The sequence below is a fragment of the Malaclemys terrapin genome, chromosome 17, assembly GCF_027887155.1.
Source record: "Malaclemys terrapin pileata isolate rMalTer1 chromosome 17, rMalTer1.hap1, whole genome shotgun sequence".
NCBI classification, from domain to species: Eukaryota; Metazoa; Chordata; order Testudines; family Emydidae; genus Malaclemys; species Malaclemys terrapin.
The window spans coordinates 3,570,408-3,584,204 of record NC_071521.1 but is presented as its reverse complement, the minus strand read 5'-3'; the positions used below and the strand labels follow the sequence as shown (position 1 = coordinate 3,584,204).

The 13,797-nt window shown below is 39.7% G+C and overlaps 1 protein-coding gene and 1 pseudogene across 7 annotated transcripts in view; one reads left to right on the top strand and one right to left on the bottom strand.

Annotated features, from left to right (window-relative positions):
* Nucleotides 1-13,797, bottom strand: part of DENND1A (DENN domain containing 1A) — a 355,075-nt gene that overhangs the window by 186,442 nt on the left and 154,836 nt on the right. For all 7 annotated transcript variants that reach the window (XM_054007237.1, XM_054007241.1, XM_054007239.1 and 4 more), the window contains exons 6-7: nt 5,049-5,118; nt 3,754-3,834 (exon numbers count right to left, since the gene is read on the bottom strand). In XM_054007237.1, the coding sequence (XP_053863212.1) occupies nt 3,754-3,834; nt 5,049-5,118 (151 nt within the window). The remainder of the gene's footprint in view (nt 1-3,753; nt 3,835-5,048; nt 5,119-13,797) is intronic.
* On the top strand, nt 1,095-1,474 carry LOC128825123 (40S ribosomal protein S12-like; annotated as a pseudogene).

Below are 13,797 nucleotides of genomic sequence, written 5' to 3'. Positions count from 1 at the left end.
GTACCACCATTTAAGAAAGCAAACAGAATTTAAGATATATCATTTATTAACTATTCTCTTGCTTATTGTCTCTTGAATCCCATGGCTAATAGTAACATGGAGCAGTCTTGCGCAATGCACATTTGCATTGCTATATGGTTTGGAATGTTCACAGTAGATGGTGTCAAAAATCTGCACCAAAAATGCTTCAACCTGCCAAGTACCCCCTTTAGATGCCCTGATCTACCACACCAGACAGGCAAACTACCAAGTTTGCATATGGCAAATTTCGTCCATAGCAGATGCTGTTGCTTCAAGTCCAGCTGGTCATAGTTAAGACATGCATAATGAGCAGATAAACATCCATTCATCGGTTATATCAAAAACTAGCCCAAAATAAATACAGAGCTAGAGAGTTGCAGTGCTAAAAAGATTACTATATGGGAGAAGAACCCATTATAAACATACAACGCCATTCCCACATTTGTAAACATACAATACAGAAAAGCCCTCACTGTAAAGATGCATCAAGTTTCAATGATTGTATATGACTGACACAATAACTGATTGTACAGACTATGAGCAATAAAATTAATTAACAGTATTATCTAACTACAGAACTTGGCCACTGCAAACAAACATCAATGGGACTTTTAAAATGTTTTTTTAAAATGCATTCAGTGATTAAATGATTGTGCAGCACGGAGAAACAAAGCTGAACAAATTATCTCTTTCAGGTGCAATAAATGGTTCCACTACTGTTCGGAGGATGGCAACAAATGGGAATCCATTGTCTATTTCCAAAATGTTTGAAATCAACCCACAGAAGTAAGAGGAGGCTGGAATAAGTACAAAAAGTAAGGGGGAGGTTTGTATGTTACATCAAATGCTAATGTTGCCATATACTGAAGGCTATGTCACCAATGAGTATGATATTCAATGCAGAGTTTACAAGTTAAAAAAACATTCTGAAATAATAATTTTTTTCCAAGCACACCTTCATAAAGTAGTTATGCTTCTGCTGGTGCCTAGATCGGTCTTAGATTTAATCTGATAAAGGTTTCCAAATACATGTGGGTTTCTTTATGGTTGGCATACTCCTAACACTATTTATCTTTCGCTGGTGACTCGTAGAGGCTGCGGGCAAATCCCGGGCGGGAGCGACCCCCACCGACCATGGCCGAGGAAGGCATTGCTGCTGGAGGTGTAATGGATGTTAACACCGCTCTGCAAGAAGTGCTGAAGACCGCACTCATCCACGATGGCTTAGCTCGTGGTATTCGTGAAGCTGCCAAAGCCTTGGACAAACGCCAAGCCCACCTTTGTGTTCTTGCTTCAAACTGCGACGAACCCATGTACGTAAAGTTGGTTGAAGCCCTTTGTGCAGAACACCAGATCAACTTGATAAAAGTTGATGACAACAAGAAACTGGGACTATGGCAAGGAATCTCAGGCCAAAGATGTAATCGAAGAATACTTCAAGTGCAAGAAATGAATGAAAAATAAACTATTTTTTGAATGTATCTAGTACACTGATTCATTAGAAGAGGATTTCCATGTTTATCATATTTATAGGACTATAGGATATTTATCAACTTTGACAACTGTGGTTCTATTTGTGTAGTGTGCCTGGATTTAGAATAATTAACACACATGATAGCAGGGTTTCAGGTTCTAGGAGAAAGGCACTGGCTAGAGGAATCAGATGGATTCCCTCTGGAAGGGTTCTACATTAATGTTCAAGGCCCCAGTACTGCTAAGCTGTGTGCATACTTTAACTTCAACTGGATTACTCATGATGTGCAAAGTTAAGTACATGTATAAGTCTTTGCAGGATCAAGGCCCATGTATTTTTCATTCATGGCTTTCAAATACCAAAACTCACAATTTGCTATCCTGTTTTATGGTTAGTTTACTTAATCCTTGGCGTGTTACAGAAGATAATGCTGTTTGAGTAATTTAACTGGAAAGCTATTTTGCGTACACCTTTTTATTTGTAGCTATTTGAAAAACTGTCTAGTTTTTATGTTGGTTTCCTAGTTTCCTGATGCTTCACACCACTGCAATTTGTGAATTGCTTAATGGAGCGATTTACTTGCTTTACGTCCCAGGAAACTATTTTTGTTTTATTATTAACTATTTTGATAATGCAAGACGTTTCTGCAGTTCTTATTTTGGGAGGTGAGTGGGGGTAGAGAGACTCAGTATTTTTGTTTGTAAATTAATATTGTGTATATTTTATATTATTTTGAATGTTATAATTTCTTATAAGACTGGCACTTTATTTTGTGTTAAAGTTTTTTGGGGACTGTTGTGCTCTTGTAATATTTCCACAAGTCACACACTTCTATTGTATATAGTGTTTATCATACATTCTATACTTCATGAACAATTTATGGGCTGAAGTATCTAGCAGTTAAAACAGCTACACTGACTACAGATAAAACAGGTATGCAATGCAGACTTTAGCTTCCCAATGTGTCACTACTTTAATTTGAATTGAAAAGGAACAAAGAGGAAATGGAATTTTGAGGCTACACAATGAATAGGAAAAAAAACTCCACAAGCTTTTCCAGATCCATCAACTTGTAAACAGCTAAACTAAAATGCTTAAATAGCCCAAAACAAAAGTAGTCCCTAGGCTGTCCTTTGATATTCTTTCCTGCTCCAATGCTCATGAAATGTTTGAGGCAAGGGGAGACCAACAGCATTCCTTGAAACCACTGGTATGAAACAACTGAAATATCCCAACAGATCATCCTATCTCTGAGACAGCTTGTCCTCTAGGTCAGGCAGACATGCTGTTCATACAATAGCTTTCCTTGATAGGACTGGGTCATCTCCACTGCCAGCTGGTGACCTAGCTAGGCCAAACAACTGCTACCTGTCGACTGACATTACAGGGTGAAGTGATGAGAGTAAGCTGTTTGTAGCCAGCAGTTAGTTTTAAAAGGAGGGGGAAAGGGAAATGAAAGAGGCAGGCAGATAAGCAGAGCTGTAGCTGCACACCAGCAGCTATAAATGTGAATTCTAAAAGCCCGAGCAGCACACAAAGCAACATGTGTTGTTGAGTATTTTTCACTGGCTTTTTCAGATTTAGGAATTGCTGCCCAGAACACAAGGTTGATCCGCAAACATCAACTGGAAGAAAACAAAGAGAAATCTTTCCCTTAAAGCCCCACCAACCCATCCAAACATAAGTTCTTCCACTAGTTTTTCACTAAGACTGGCACAGAATAGAACAACCTCAATGCAAGTGTGAGAAAGAATAACTATTGGTTGGGGGGTGGGGGGGGGAGAACGACACACACATGGAAATTACATGCACCAAAGTGTTAGTGCTCAGAGTGTTGCTCTGCCAGGCAGGGGACTTTGAGTATGCTTTCCAGTCTTGTTCCTAATGCAGGCCAGCAAGGGCTGGGAGTGCTGCAGAGGTAGGATCATGAACCCCAAGAAGAGGAGTGTTGTGTTGCTCAGCAGTGACCCCTCTAGCTGATTAGGAGCAATGCTCACAAGTGTCCATACAGAATCCCACCCAATCCTCTGCAGATCAAAGGATGGGGACTCTTTTCAGGGTTAACACTAAGGAAATGAAGAGGCTCTTTAGGGCTTTGACTGGAAAGGGGGTGTGCACAGCTCCCTGACCTTGAGGGAAAACAATATAATCTGCTACAAGACTCAAAAAGAAGAAAGCGCTGTTTTGATGTTTTTCTCTTACAATGATACATAATGAAAATGTGTCTCCTTAGTTTGCTGCTGTTTTCCCTCACTTACCACACTGAGATTAACAGGTGTTCCTGGGTCAGGAATGGGAAGTTTATGAAGTGTTTCTAGGAGTTCATTCCTCTGACTGTCCTGAAATAAAAAGGTACCTGCTTAATAAAGGAACACTAAGCAATAAATTGTCATCTCATGCCAGGCACTGAGATGTAAGTATATGGGTGCTCTGAGGCTAGATCACTTGCAAATGTAAGGAACAGATGCCAAAAGGATTTATACTGCAGACAAAGGAAATGACACCATTTTCTACGCAAATATCCTGGCAATATAAAATGCTGCTTTTAAAAACAAAATACATCTTCCCACATGTAGGTTTCTATGTTTTTAAATCTTTCAAGAAATCTATCAGGGCACCATCCTATGCATGACTATGATCTCATCCCAGGGAGGGCCAGCTTCCATAGCAACTATTTCATAACAGAAACTATTTGCTTTCAGCTGAAGACATCATTATAAAAAGGCAAGTGCACCTTCTTCTTCTAATTTGTACAAGTGTGATAAAATGCAAAATACGACTATTATTGGAGAAATGGTAAGAGAATCAAGGCAGTAACATATAGCAATCAGTCAGATTATAACAGTACTGCAGTAGCCTATCGTATCTGAAACATACATGATACATACAACGTCTAAAGTTTTCCACAGTATGCATAATCTCCATGTACCACCAACTTTCATTTATAGTCCTAGAACTGACCCTTAATATTTTCAGTTCATATTTTGAATGAAATATCAAAAAGCATGCTTGAATTCCACACCACCACCCCAATTTTAAGTGTAAAAATCTATGTCTTCAACATTGGTAAGACAGATAGGATGAGCAACAGGAAAAAAGGTCTTTTGCCTCAGCAGACCTGGTTTCAAATCTGTATCAGGTCACCACGTAAGTAGGTTTAGAGAAGACATCTGTCCAACACTCATAGAAGCACAGTTAGTCTGTCTTCCAGGAGGCCCAATACCAGAACTGCAGAGATGCTATGGCCATGATTAAGGTACTAATTAACAGAATGCTGGAGGAACTTTCATGGTACTTGCCTAACTAAACTGTACCTGGCTCTCTCCAATGACTCTTTCTTGGATACCAAACTTAACCTAAAATGTGTTTGCATTTCTCAAAGCCCTTTTCATGAGAGTAGCCAAGTAGATCATAAAGCCGATTCTATAGGACTGTATGGTACAGATTAACAATTCAACTGGGTATTCTCTTATGAGAGTATTGCCTATATGGTTAATTTTCACCCTATCTAGTATGTGTAATGTTTGGAAAATGAGAGAGCTCCGAAAAGTACCTGTCCTTTTGCTGTATAATCTGCCAAGATGTTGAGCAGCTTATAAAAGACTTCAAACCATGGGAGATAACTAAAAAACAAAAAGAAAAAGCACAACTGTAAGTTACTTGAAAATATCATCATGTAATTCTAGATTGGCAAGTTTTGTTATACACAGTTGATGCATCGTTAACAAAAGCCACACCATCTGAGCTGACACTTTGATAAATGGCTGGCAGGAAGGTGTGCGAGTTCTCTCTCCTGTAGTGGGTGTGGCCAGGAGGGCGGGCCATGGCACTGCAGCATGTATTGGCCACTGATCCCCTTCCGTTGATTGCAGAGCTTCCAATAATCAGGCCTGGAGCTTCTGGCTACAGCATGGCACCACCATAAAAGGCAATGGGTGAAAGTAGGTCTAAGAATCCAAGAAGTCAATGCTGAAAATTCATAAGAACAAAGGCCACCATTTCCAAACTCATTTCACTGTACATGCAATAAAGGGATGATCATACAGAAGTCATAACTGTCTATGCAGCCATTGGTAACATTCTGGAATTGTTTACAAGTGCACATATTGTTGACACTTTTTTAATTATACAAAGTTTTCCCATAGTGCATACTTAATTAGTGACCTTCAGTGCAGCTGTTGGGGCCCTAAAAAGGGTAAAAAAGGTGGCTGTTCTGTAATTGGATCCTGCCCTTATTTTTTTTTTTATTACCATAAAATTATTTGCATATTCTTTAAAAAATTATTTCTTTTTAAAATGAATCGCCAGAATGATGGGTATACTCTCTTACCCAGCATCTATAAAATTCCATTTATTCAAGCTGTAGTTAGACCAAGTATACTTCTTACCCTGAATGCAAATTTGTCTCATTTATATCATATCAGTTCTTTACAATAATCAGTAAAAAGAGTCAAGTTTGAAAGGCGCGAACATGCTGAAAATTATGTATCTGTTTTTTCACACTGTATGTCTATTTAGTACTGCTATGCCTTCTAGGGACGTTTCTACTGCATATAAACAAGGACAGACAGCTAAGACACTAGTCTGTGCTGTAGGAAGCTCTGCTTGGATTTTATACCATGCTTGCATGGCAAGGGTCTTTGAGTGTATTTATTTTTTAAATCTCTGCAAGGAATTTCCCCTAAGCTATAGTGAACAGGCAAGCTAGGAGTATGAAGCATAAAGTGATTTCTCTGTTAATCACAGATGCCTTGTGAAGCAAATAAAGTATATTTTTGATATAGTTGGACAAGATTTAAAGCCTTTACACAATATGACTACATCCTGCCAACTGTAAAGAAATCAGGGCCCCTATGGTTACAAACTGTACAGCTTGTAGTAATAAATGAAGTGAGAAGCAATATACGTGACAGATAAAGTGAACAGCACTCCATCATTAACATTTGTTTGAAGCCAGCAAATGCTACTGTAAAATTTAAGTAGCTTATCAAAATATACTGATAAGCAACTTAGCTTTTCACGTTATATGACAGTACTATCGCTTATGTTAATATGTTTCAAGTGACTCTGGGAACCACATATTGACTATTGCACAGAGGGGGAATTACCACTTTAAATAACGTTTAGTTTGGCATCACAATGTAAACATTCAAGAAGGATTAGACAGATAAGTTTCTCTCTTCCCATTTAGTTAAATAAACCTCAGCAGAGTTAAAAGCCATTATAATAGTAACAAGAAATCCTTTCAGAGTAAGACTCCTGCTCAGAGATTAACAAGAACTTGGTAAACAAACCCATACAAGCATCACAAAATATTTTTCAAAAGAAGGGTTTAAGGTTTTTTGTTTTTTTTTAAGCTAACAATATGAAAAAGAAAACCTACTTCAAGGAATACATACTGAATTAGACTTAATCAGGCAGGGATCCTTAGCTGAAAATGCCATTTACAGAATCAAAATTACAATATTTTAGAAGTTTTATTTTTGTTTTAAACTAGATTTCTATCAATAGCGTATAAGTAGTAAACGAGAGAGATTTCAATTTCTAATTTTGACTGGGTTGCAACTTCACACAATGCTTGATAAATAGAATCTAACCAATCTCCTCAGAATGAGACATTTAATTGTTTAATAATTGTTTGCTACAAGGTAGTCCTTTAGAAATCAGCTGGTGTTCAAGTTTGAGTCCTTTTGGTACAGAGTTTGAGGCTGGCTGTGACGGCATAGTTTCCATGCACCTTTTTGCACTGACTGATGCTTATCTAGTGATGGCAGTGTTGAGGTTTTGAAACCAAAGTCGAGTTGTATACCTCTTCAAAGAGCCACTGTTTTCCCCTGTTGGGAGGCCAGAGTTCACAGCTGAACCTTATCTTGCTACAGAGCCAACAGAGTTTCCTGTATTGCTTCATTAAGCCAAACATGCCAACTCTATAGGTTTTATTCAGTTGCCCGCAAGGACATTGGATCCAAATTCCATTTTAACTCAGTCAGCAGCTAGTAAATAGTTTCCGTATACAAAAAAGTGGAGATAAATATTTATATTTACACATTGCTAACATGTCTGAACTGACGGTCATTCTGCACACAGTTCCGGTGAGGGGAAGCATGCTGCCATTTCTATTACACTTGCTCACTCCCTATTTTTCCTTACTGCTCATTCATCTCTCTTATTGGACATGGTTATTATCCTGGCCTGTCACTTTCTACTCCTACTTTGTCCTGTCTCTGTCAAGTAATATTCACAGCTCAGTGTAACTGCTCTGGTTCAGTATTTTATGGATTTAAACAATGTTACAGTTTGAAAATTAGCATCTCCAATTTAGGTGATGATGAAACACATTCATGTTTCATACTACAAAGCTGGCAACAACACAAGAGTGTCGGGCACCCATGGCTACTAGGGAGATATATAAGAATCTTGCGGGGAGGGGGTGGGGAGTGAGTGGAAGAATGATACAAAAATATCCAGAAATCAGAAACATTGCTGTTTCAAATAGGGGATTTTTTAGCAAACAGAATTACAGCCAACATAGAATGACTTTGCCAAACCAATACATCTATAAAAGGTCTAGATGTTTAGACTACGGTTTTCTATAAGGTACAGTATTAAGCATACAAGAGAATGCCTTTGGGGACCTGTGCTCTGTTTGCTAAGCTGTCACAGCCTGACTCCTTGCTTTCTAACCAAGCTTTATGTAGCCAGTGGAGAATCCCCATGAGACTCTGCATTGCCCCTTTCATCTGGGTATAAATGCAGCAGGCTTCTAGCCTACAGCAGTTGTCTTGAGACACGGTCTTGCTTCAGTGTACCAGGGCAGACCTGCAGGGAAGGAAAGGAAATTTCTACAGGCTTTTTCCACTCCCTGTATTTTGCTTTTAGAAAGGCAAAATTTGCCTGACTGGTATTCAGATAACTGGGAAGGGGGCGGGGGAGGGGGGGTAATTCCTTCAAAGGGTAAGGGTTTGGGTAGGAATCAGAGATGACTCTACCTGACAGTAATAAAGTTAAGTAGTAAGAGCAATGGTATAAGCAAAGAAACAACATATGCATACAGCCAAGAGCATCTTCCTTAAACACAACCATACTATGGAGCTGCAGATTATATATGAGTAGAGCAGGGAGAGAAGATCTCGATGTGGGAGAGCAGCACATTTCTCTCACATGCTCGACTGCCCATTAGTCTCCTATATTAACTGCAGTTAAAATAATTATATAATTCAGCATTAGCTTTAGCAGTTAACTTCCCAACAACAGTCTCCCACTAATACAAAAATGTACATTTCCAGCTTCTCAGTTTTGGAAACAAGGTTTTTTTTCTCAATAACTGTTTAATAACTGTGACTTGGAGAAGATTAGATTTCTCCTTTAATCTCAAATTATTTGTGTGACTGAGGGAGATTTCTCACCAAGAAAGGACTGATCGCTTTCTCTGTTATCACTGGTACAATGTACGAGGCAGTACTGGTAACATAATGCCCTTGGAGTAATGGCACCTCCACAGAAAATCTAATGTAATTCTCTTGTATTTTCTGTGTTACCCTGAGAGGATGCGTGTGTCTTTCAGCAAATTATTGGAAATGCTACCTACAAAGTCCCTTATATAGACTCGAGAATTCTCTGCCATTCATAACATTTAACTACATATTTAAATTGCTGTGGCTGCACAGTGCAGTGTGTTGGTAATGTTTAATTTTATCTTTTACTACATAATATTTGAAAAAATTGCAAATGTAGTATATCTTAGGTTCTCCTAGATCTCTCTCTCAGGTGCTTGGCTGGCTGGTTCTTACTGTCACGCTCAGGGTTTAACTATGATCACTGTAGGTGGGGTCAGGAAGGAATTTTTCTCCAGGTCAGATTGGAAGTGATCTTTGGGGGTTTTCGCCTCACTCTGTAGCATGTGGGTGCGGGTCACTTGCCAGCTTTATCTGGATATATCACACTTAATCATTTCCCTTGTGGGAACCTTGAGCACTGGTGCATCTCAGTGCCTCCTATTCTCTGCCTGTGGTACATAATAGTCTAATTTCCCGTGGGCGGTAAAGCTTTTATCTAATTTTGGTTGTTGGGTTTAGAATGCAGGTGCTGGGCGGTGTTGGTGGCCTGTGATACACAAAAAGTCATACTAGATCAGGGGTCGACAACCTTTCAGAAGTGGTGTGCCGAGTCTTCATTTATTCACTCTAATTTGAGTTTTCGCGTGCCAGTAATATATTTTAACGATTTTAGAAGGTCTCTTTCTATAAGTCTTTAATATATAACTAAACTATTGTTGTATGTAAAGTAAATAAGGTTTTTAAAATGTTTAAGAAGTTTCATTTAAAATTAAATTAAAGTACAGAGCCCCCCCAGACCGGTGGCCAGGACCCGGGCAGTGTGAGTGCCACTGAAAATCAGCTCGCGTGCCACCTTCGGCACACATGCCATAGGTTGCCTACCCCTGTACTAGATGATCTGGTGGTCCCTTCTGGCCTTAAACTCTATAAACTGAGCACTTCACAGCTTTAATGTGTTTATCCTCGTGGTAATCCTGTGAGGTAGGGAAGTGCTATTATCCTACATTACAGATGGTGAACTGGAGCACAGAGAGGTGAAGAGACATGTACAAGGTCACGAATGAAGTCTAGTTGAGCACAGAACTGAACCCAAGTCTCCAGATTCCCATGTTAGTGCCCTAATTACTGGATCATCCTCCTTCTTCCTGAATAGTTTAAAGGAAGACATAACAGCACCTTTGTGATTTTCTTTCAATTGACAGATGTATTTATTTAGAGAGATTTTCACATATAAGCCCATTTCTAAAGTTTTTACATCGCTCTCCATAAAATACATTAATCACTACCCAAATTTGCAAACCTTTCAGACGCACTGTAAAGCTCAACTGTTTTCCTTTTGGGAGACTGAGGAGGGGAGTAGAACTAAGGATATGGGCTGATAGTTGTTTACATACAAGTTTAGTATTATTGTGAGCAGCAAATCTAGTAAGTGTCAGAGGCAGTTCATTCCAATTATAATTTTTACATTGTGTATTTTAAAACACCCAGAGCAATGGATGAGCGCCTTGGAAAAAATCAAAAGAAATTAAATGATATGCATGTCTATACACACAGAAAAACAAGGTGACTTGTTCTCTATGGATGCACACAGATAGATGTTATGGATTGTAAAGCCAAGTCATAGAATCAATCTGATTGTGCACCTTTGAATGCCTCTCCTGTACTCTGATCAGTAAGCCATCTCCATCAGCACAACCTCTGCCTGCCTCCATTAGGGATTTCTCTCTCAGTACTGCCACCCTAACATTTAATATTCCATAACATTTTTACTTCTTCCTCCCAAATGGGGAATTTCGCTACTCCTTCTCTCCCCAAAAACACACTGGTGTGAGGTTCACCAGTGACAAGTTTAAGGTCCAACATCTCATGTCCCTTCAAGGCTAAAAAGGAAACTCTCTCTCAATTGGGATAGATGTCCAGCTTTCCAATGGGGCATATGAAACCTTCATCTAGTTCTGGAAGCTCCCTGTATCATTTTTATGCACAAAAAAGCTATTTGTGTTACATTCTGGATGCAGCAGCAAAGGAGATAGACAGTCACGGAGGGAGCTGACAGAAACAGCTGTCTGCTGTGATTGCTTTTTTGTTCTAGCTGCAAAAACTGAAACTAACATGAAAGTGAGGCTTTGCACTGGGGAGGGGAGAGTGCCCAAACATTTAAAGGGTCAGGACATTACAGTCCTCTGCCCTACTTTAAAAATATTTCCAAACACATATCCATTATCATGTACATGGCTAACAAGAACACTATATAACCTATAAATTGCGGGTGGACTACTGCAGACTCTTAAATTGCAATAGATTATTCTGCCTTGGAATAGCAATTCACTAAGCAACTTATGAGCTCAGGAGCACAGCTGGTTTTCACTCTCTCTTGGGAAAATGTGGTAATGTTGGAGAGGCAGCATTCCAAACAGGAACTGTCAGTGGGAAGGAACCAATTGGCTCTGGTACGGAATCAACTGGATCTGGTACCAAAGTTTCTCCCAACAAGCCACTGAAATTAACAGTTGTAATGGAAGGAGGTTCAATGGGAGGAACAAAAAGTCCTCCTGGCCATCCCCATACTCCAGTGCTTGTCAAGGCTGCAACTGGTGCATCTGTTGTTTCCATAAAATACTGTTGGAGAATTTTATCATGAACTAAACAGGTCCCGTGCATTTCACTTCACAACCATAGTTGCAAGTCCACACTGAGGGCTTGTCTACACTTAAAACGCTGCAATGGTGCAACTCCACTGCTGCCACTGTATTGCTTCAGTGAAAACACTACCTAAACTGATGGGAAGGCTTCTCCTGTCAGCATAGATAATCCATCTCCCCAAGAGGTGGTAGCTAGTTGACCTAGTGCTGTCTACAGCTGGGGTTAGGTCAGTTTAACTACATCGTTCAAGGGTGTGAATTTTTCACACCCCAGACCAACATAGTTATAACCGACCAAATTCCCCAGTATAGACCAGGCCTAAGTATCCTACTTGAAAAGAATGATGTCAGGTCTCACATTGATCAATCTGCATAGCTTTGGATTTTGCTACACGTGAGACAATATCAGGACGTAGCAGGTCCCAACAGGTAAGCAAAGATCTCTTCAAGAAAAGAGTTGCAGGTGACTCCTGGGTAGTAGCGTGTGGTGTGTTTCTGTAGGTAAGTGAGAAATTGTCCAATTTCTGCTGACGACTCCAAATAGACTTATTAGCTCCTAAGGCATGTGTTAAGTGTTCGTACATAGTGTTTCACTAATCTGCTTATAGCAGGATGGTATGAAGCAGAGCATATGTGCTGAATTCCATTTGAAGTTAAGGACCTCTGACATTTTTCACAATAGAATTGAGGTCCATTGTCGCTCACTAACTGTAACAGTAAACCAAATTGGTTAAACAAGGTACGATGATGTCCAATTGTCTTGGCAGCTATAGTAAAAGCCATTCTGAAAACTTCTGGCCATTTCAAATGGGCGTTGACTATGACCAAAAACATATAACCTTCTAAAGGTCCAGCAAAGTCCACATGAATACATGTCCAAGGAGACTCAGGCTACAACCAACAGGCAGGGATTGTGCTGAACCAGGATCATGCTGAATATGCTGACACGTCGTACAGAACTTTGCCTTCCTCTCAAAATCTTTGTCGATCCCTCGCCTCCAGACATAACTCCGGTCTATGGCTTCATCCGTACAATACTGAAATGACCTGCGTGAAGGACTTCTAAAACCTGAACTTGCCGTGATTTCGTAATGATCACTCACATTCTCCATAAGATGCAACCATGATTCACAGATAATTCATGTTGACGTGAGAATGTCCACAATACAGATAGGTATGAAACTTCCAAATTCTGAAGATAATGATGAGAGTGCCTCACTCCCTTTGCGCTATTTGCCTCCTAGACGTCTCTCCCACAGGGAAATTCTCTCTTTTCCTTTTTTTTTTTTTTTTTTTTTTTTTAAAGGAAACTGTACCATCTGCACTGGATCACGCTCTACTGGCTGTATGCTTACACTGAAAAATGCAGAATTCTGCCTTTGGCTGCACTTGGGCTCCCTCGCCTAGCTAAAGATCCTCAGTGCAGGCTAAGTGTTTATCTGCCCACCTGCTTGCATGTGGTCAACGAAGATGGCTGCTTGCTTCCACTTCATTGCTCGGTTTGAACCATTTTGGCAGTAATCGCAGAACTCTTATCCTTTGTTCTATCTTTATTTGCCTACTTTTCCCTCTCTAGCTGGCTGGTTCCCACTGTCTCAGGAGCAAGAATAGAAGGGTATCACCCTGTGCTTCTAGGTGAGCTTTGTCCCCTTTCGTATAGTATTGGCTTACTTTTTTTTCTTCTTCTTGCAATGCAAGCACTGGACACACATGGAATATAAATCCTGTGTCACCAATGTTATATTTCTGGACCAAGCACAGGAGATAAACACAATCACAGAGGGAGCAGACAGAAACACAGCTCTCCTGCTCATTTTATTATTTTAGCTGCAAAATTGAGAGCAACATGAAAATGAGGCTTTGCATTGGGGAAAGGGGAGTGCTCAAGCATTTAAAGGGACAGGACATCACAATTTTTTTTATATATAATTTGAATTGCAGTAGCACCTTGGTGTTTTTAGGCTTCTTTAAATGCATTACTGTTAATTCCCCCCCACCCCTTCATAGTTTTTTGTTGTTGGATTCATGGCACTATGGGAGCTTGGCTTTACAAGTGGAAGAATACAAAAAGTAACCCCAATAAATGTTATATGCTCTACATACA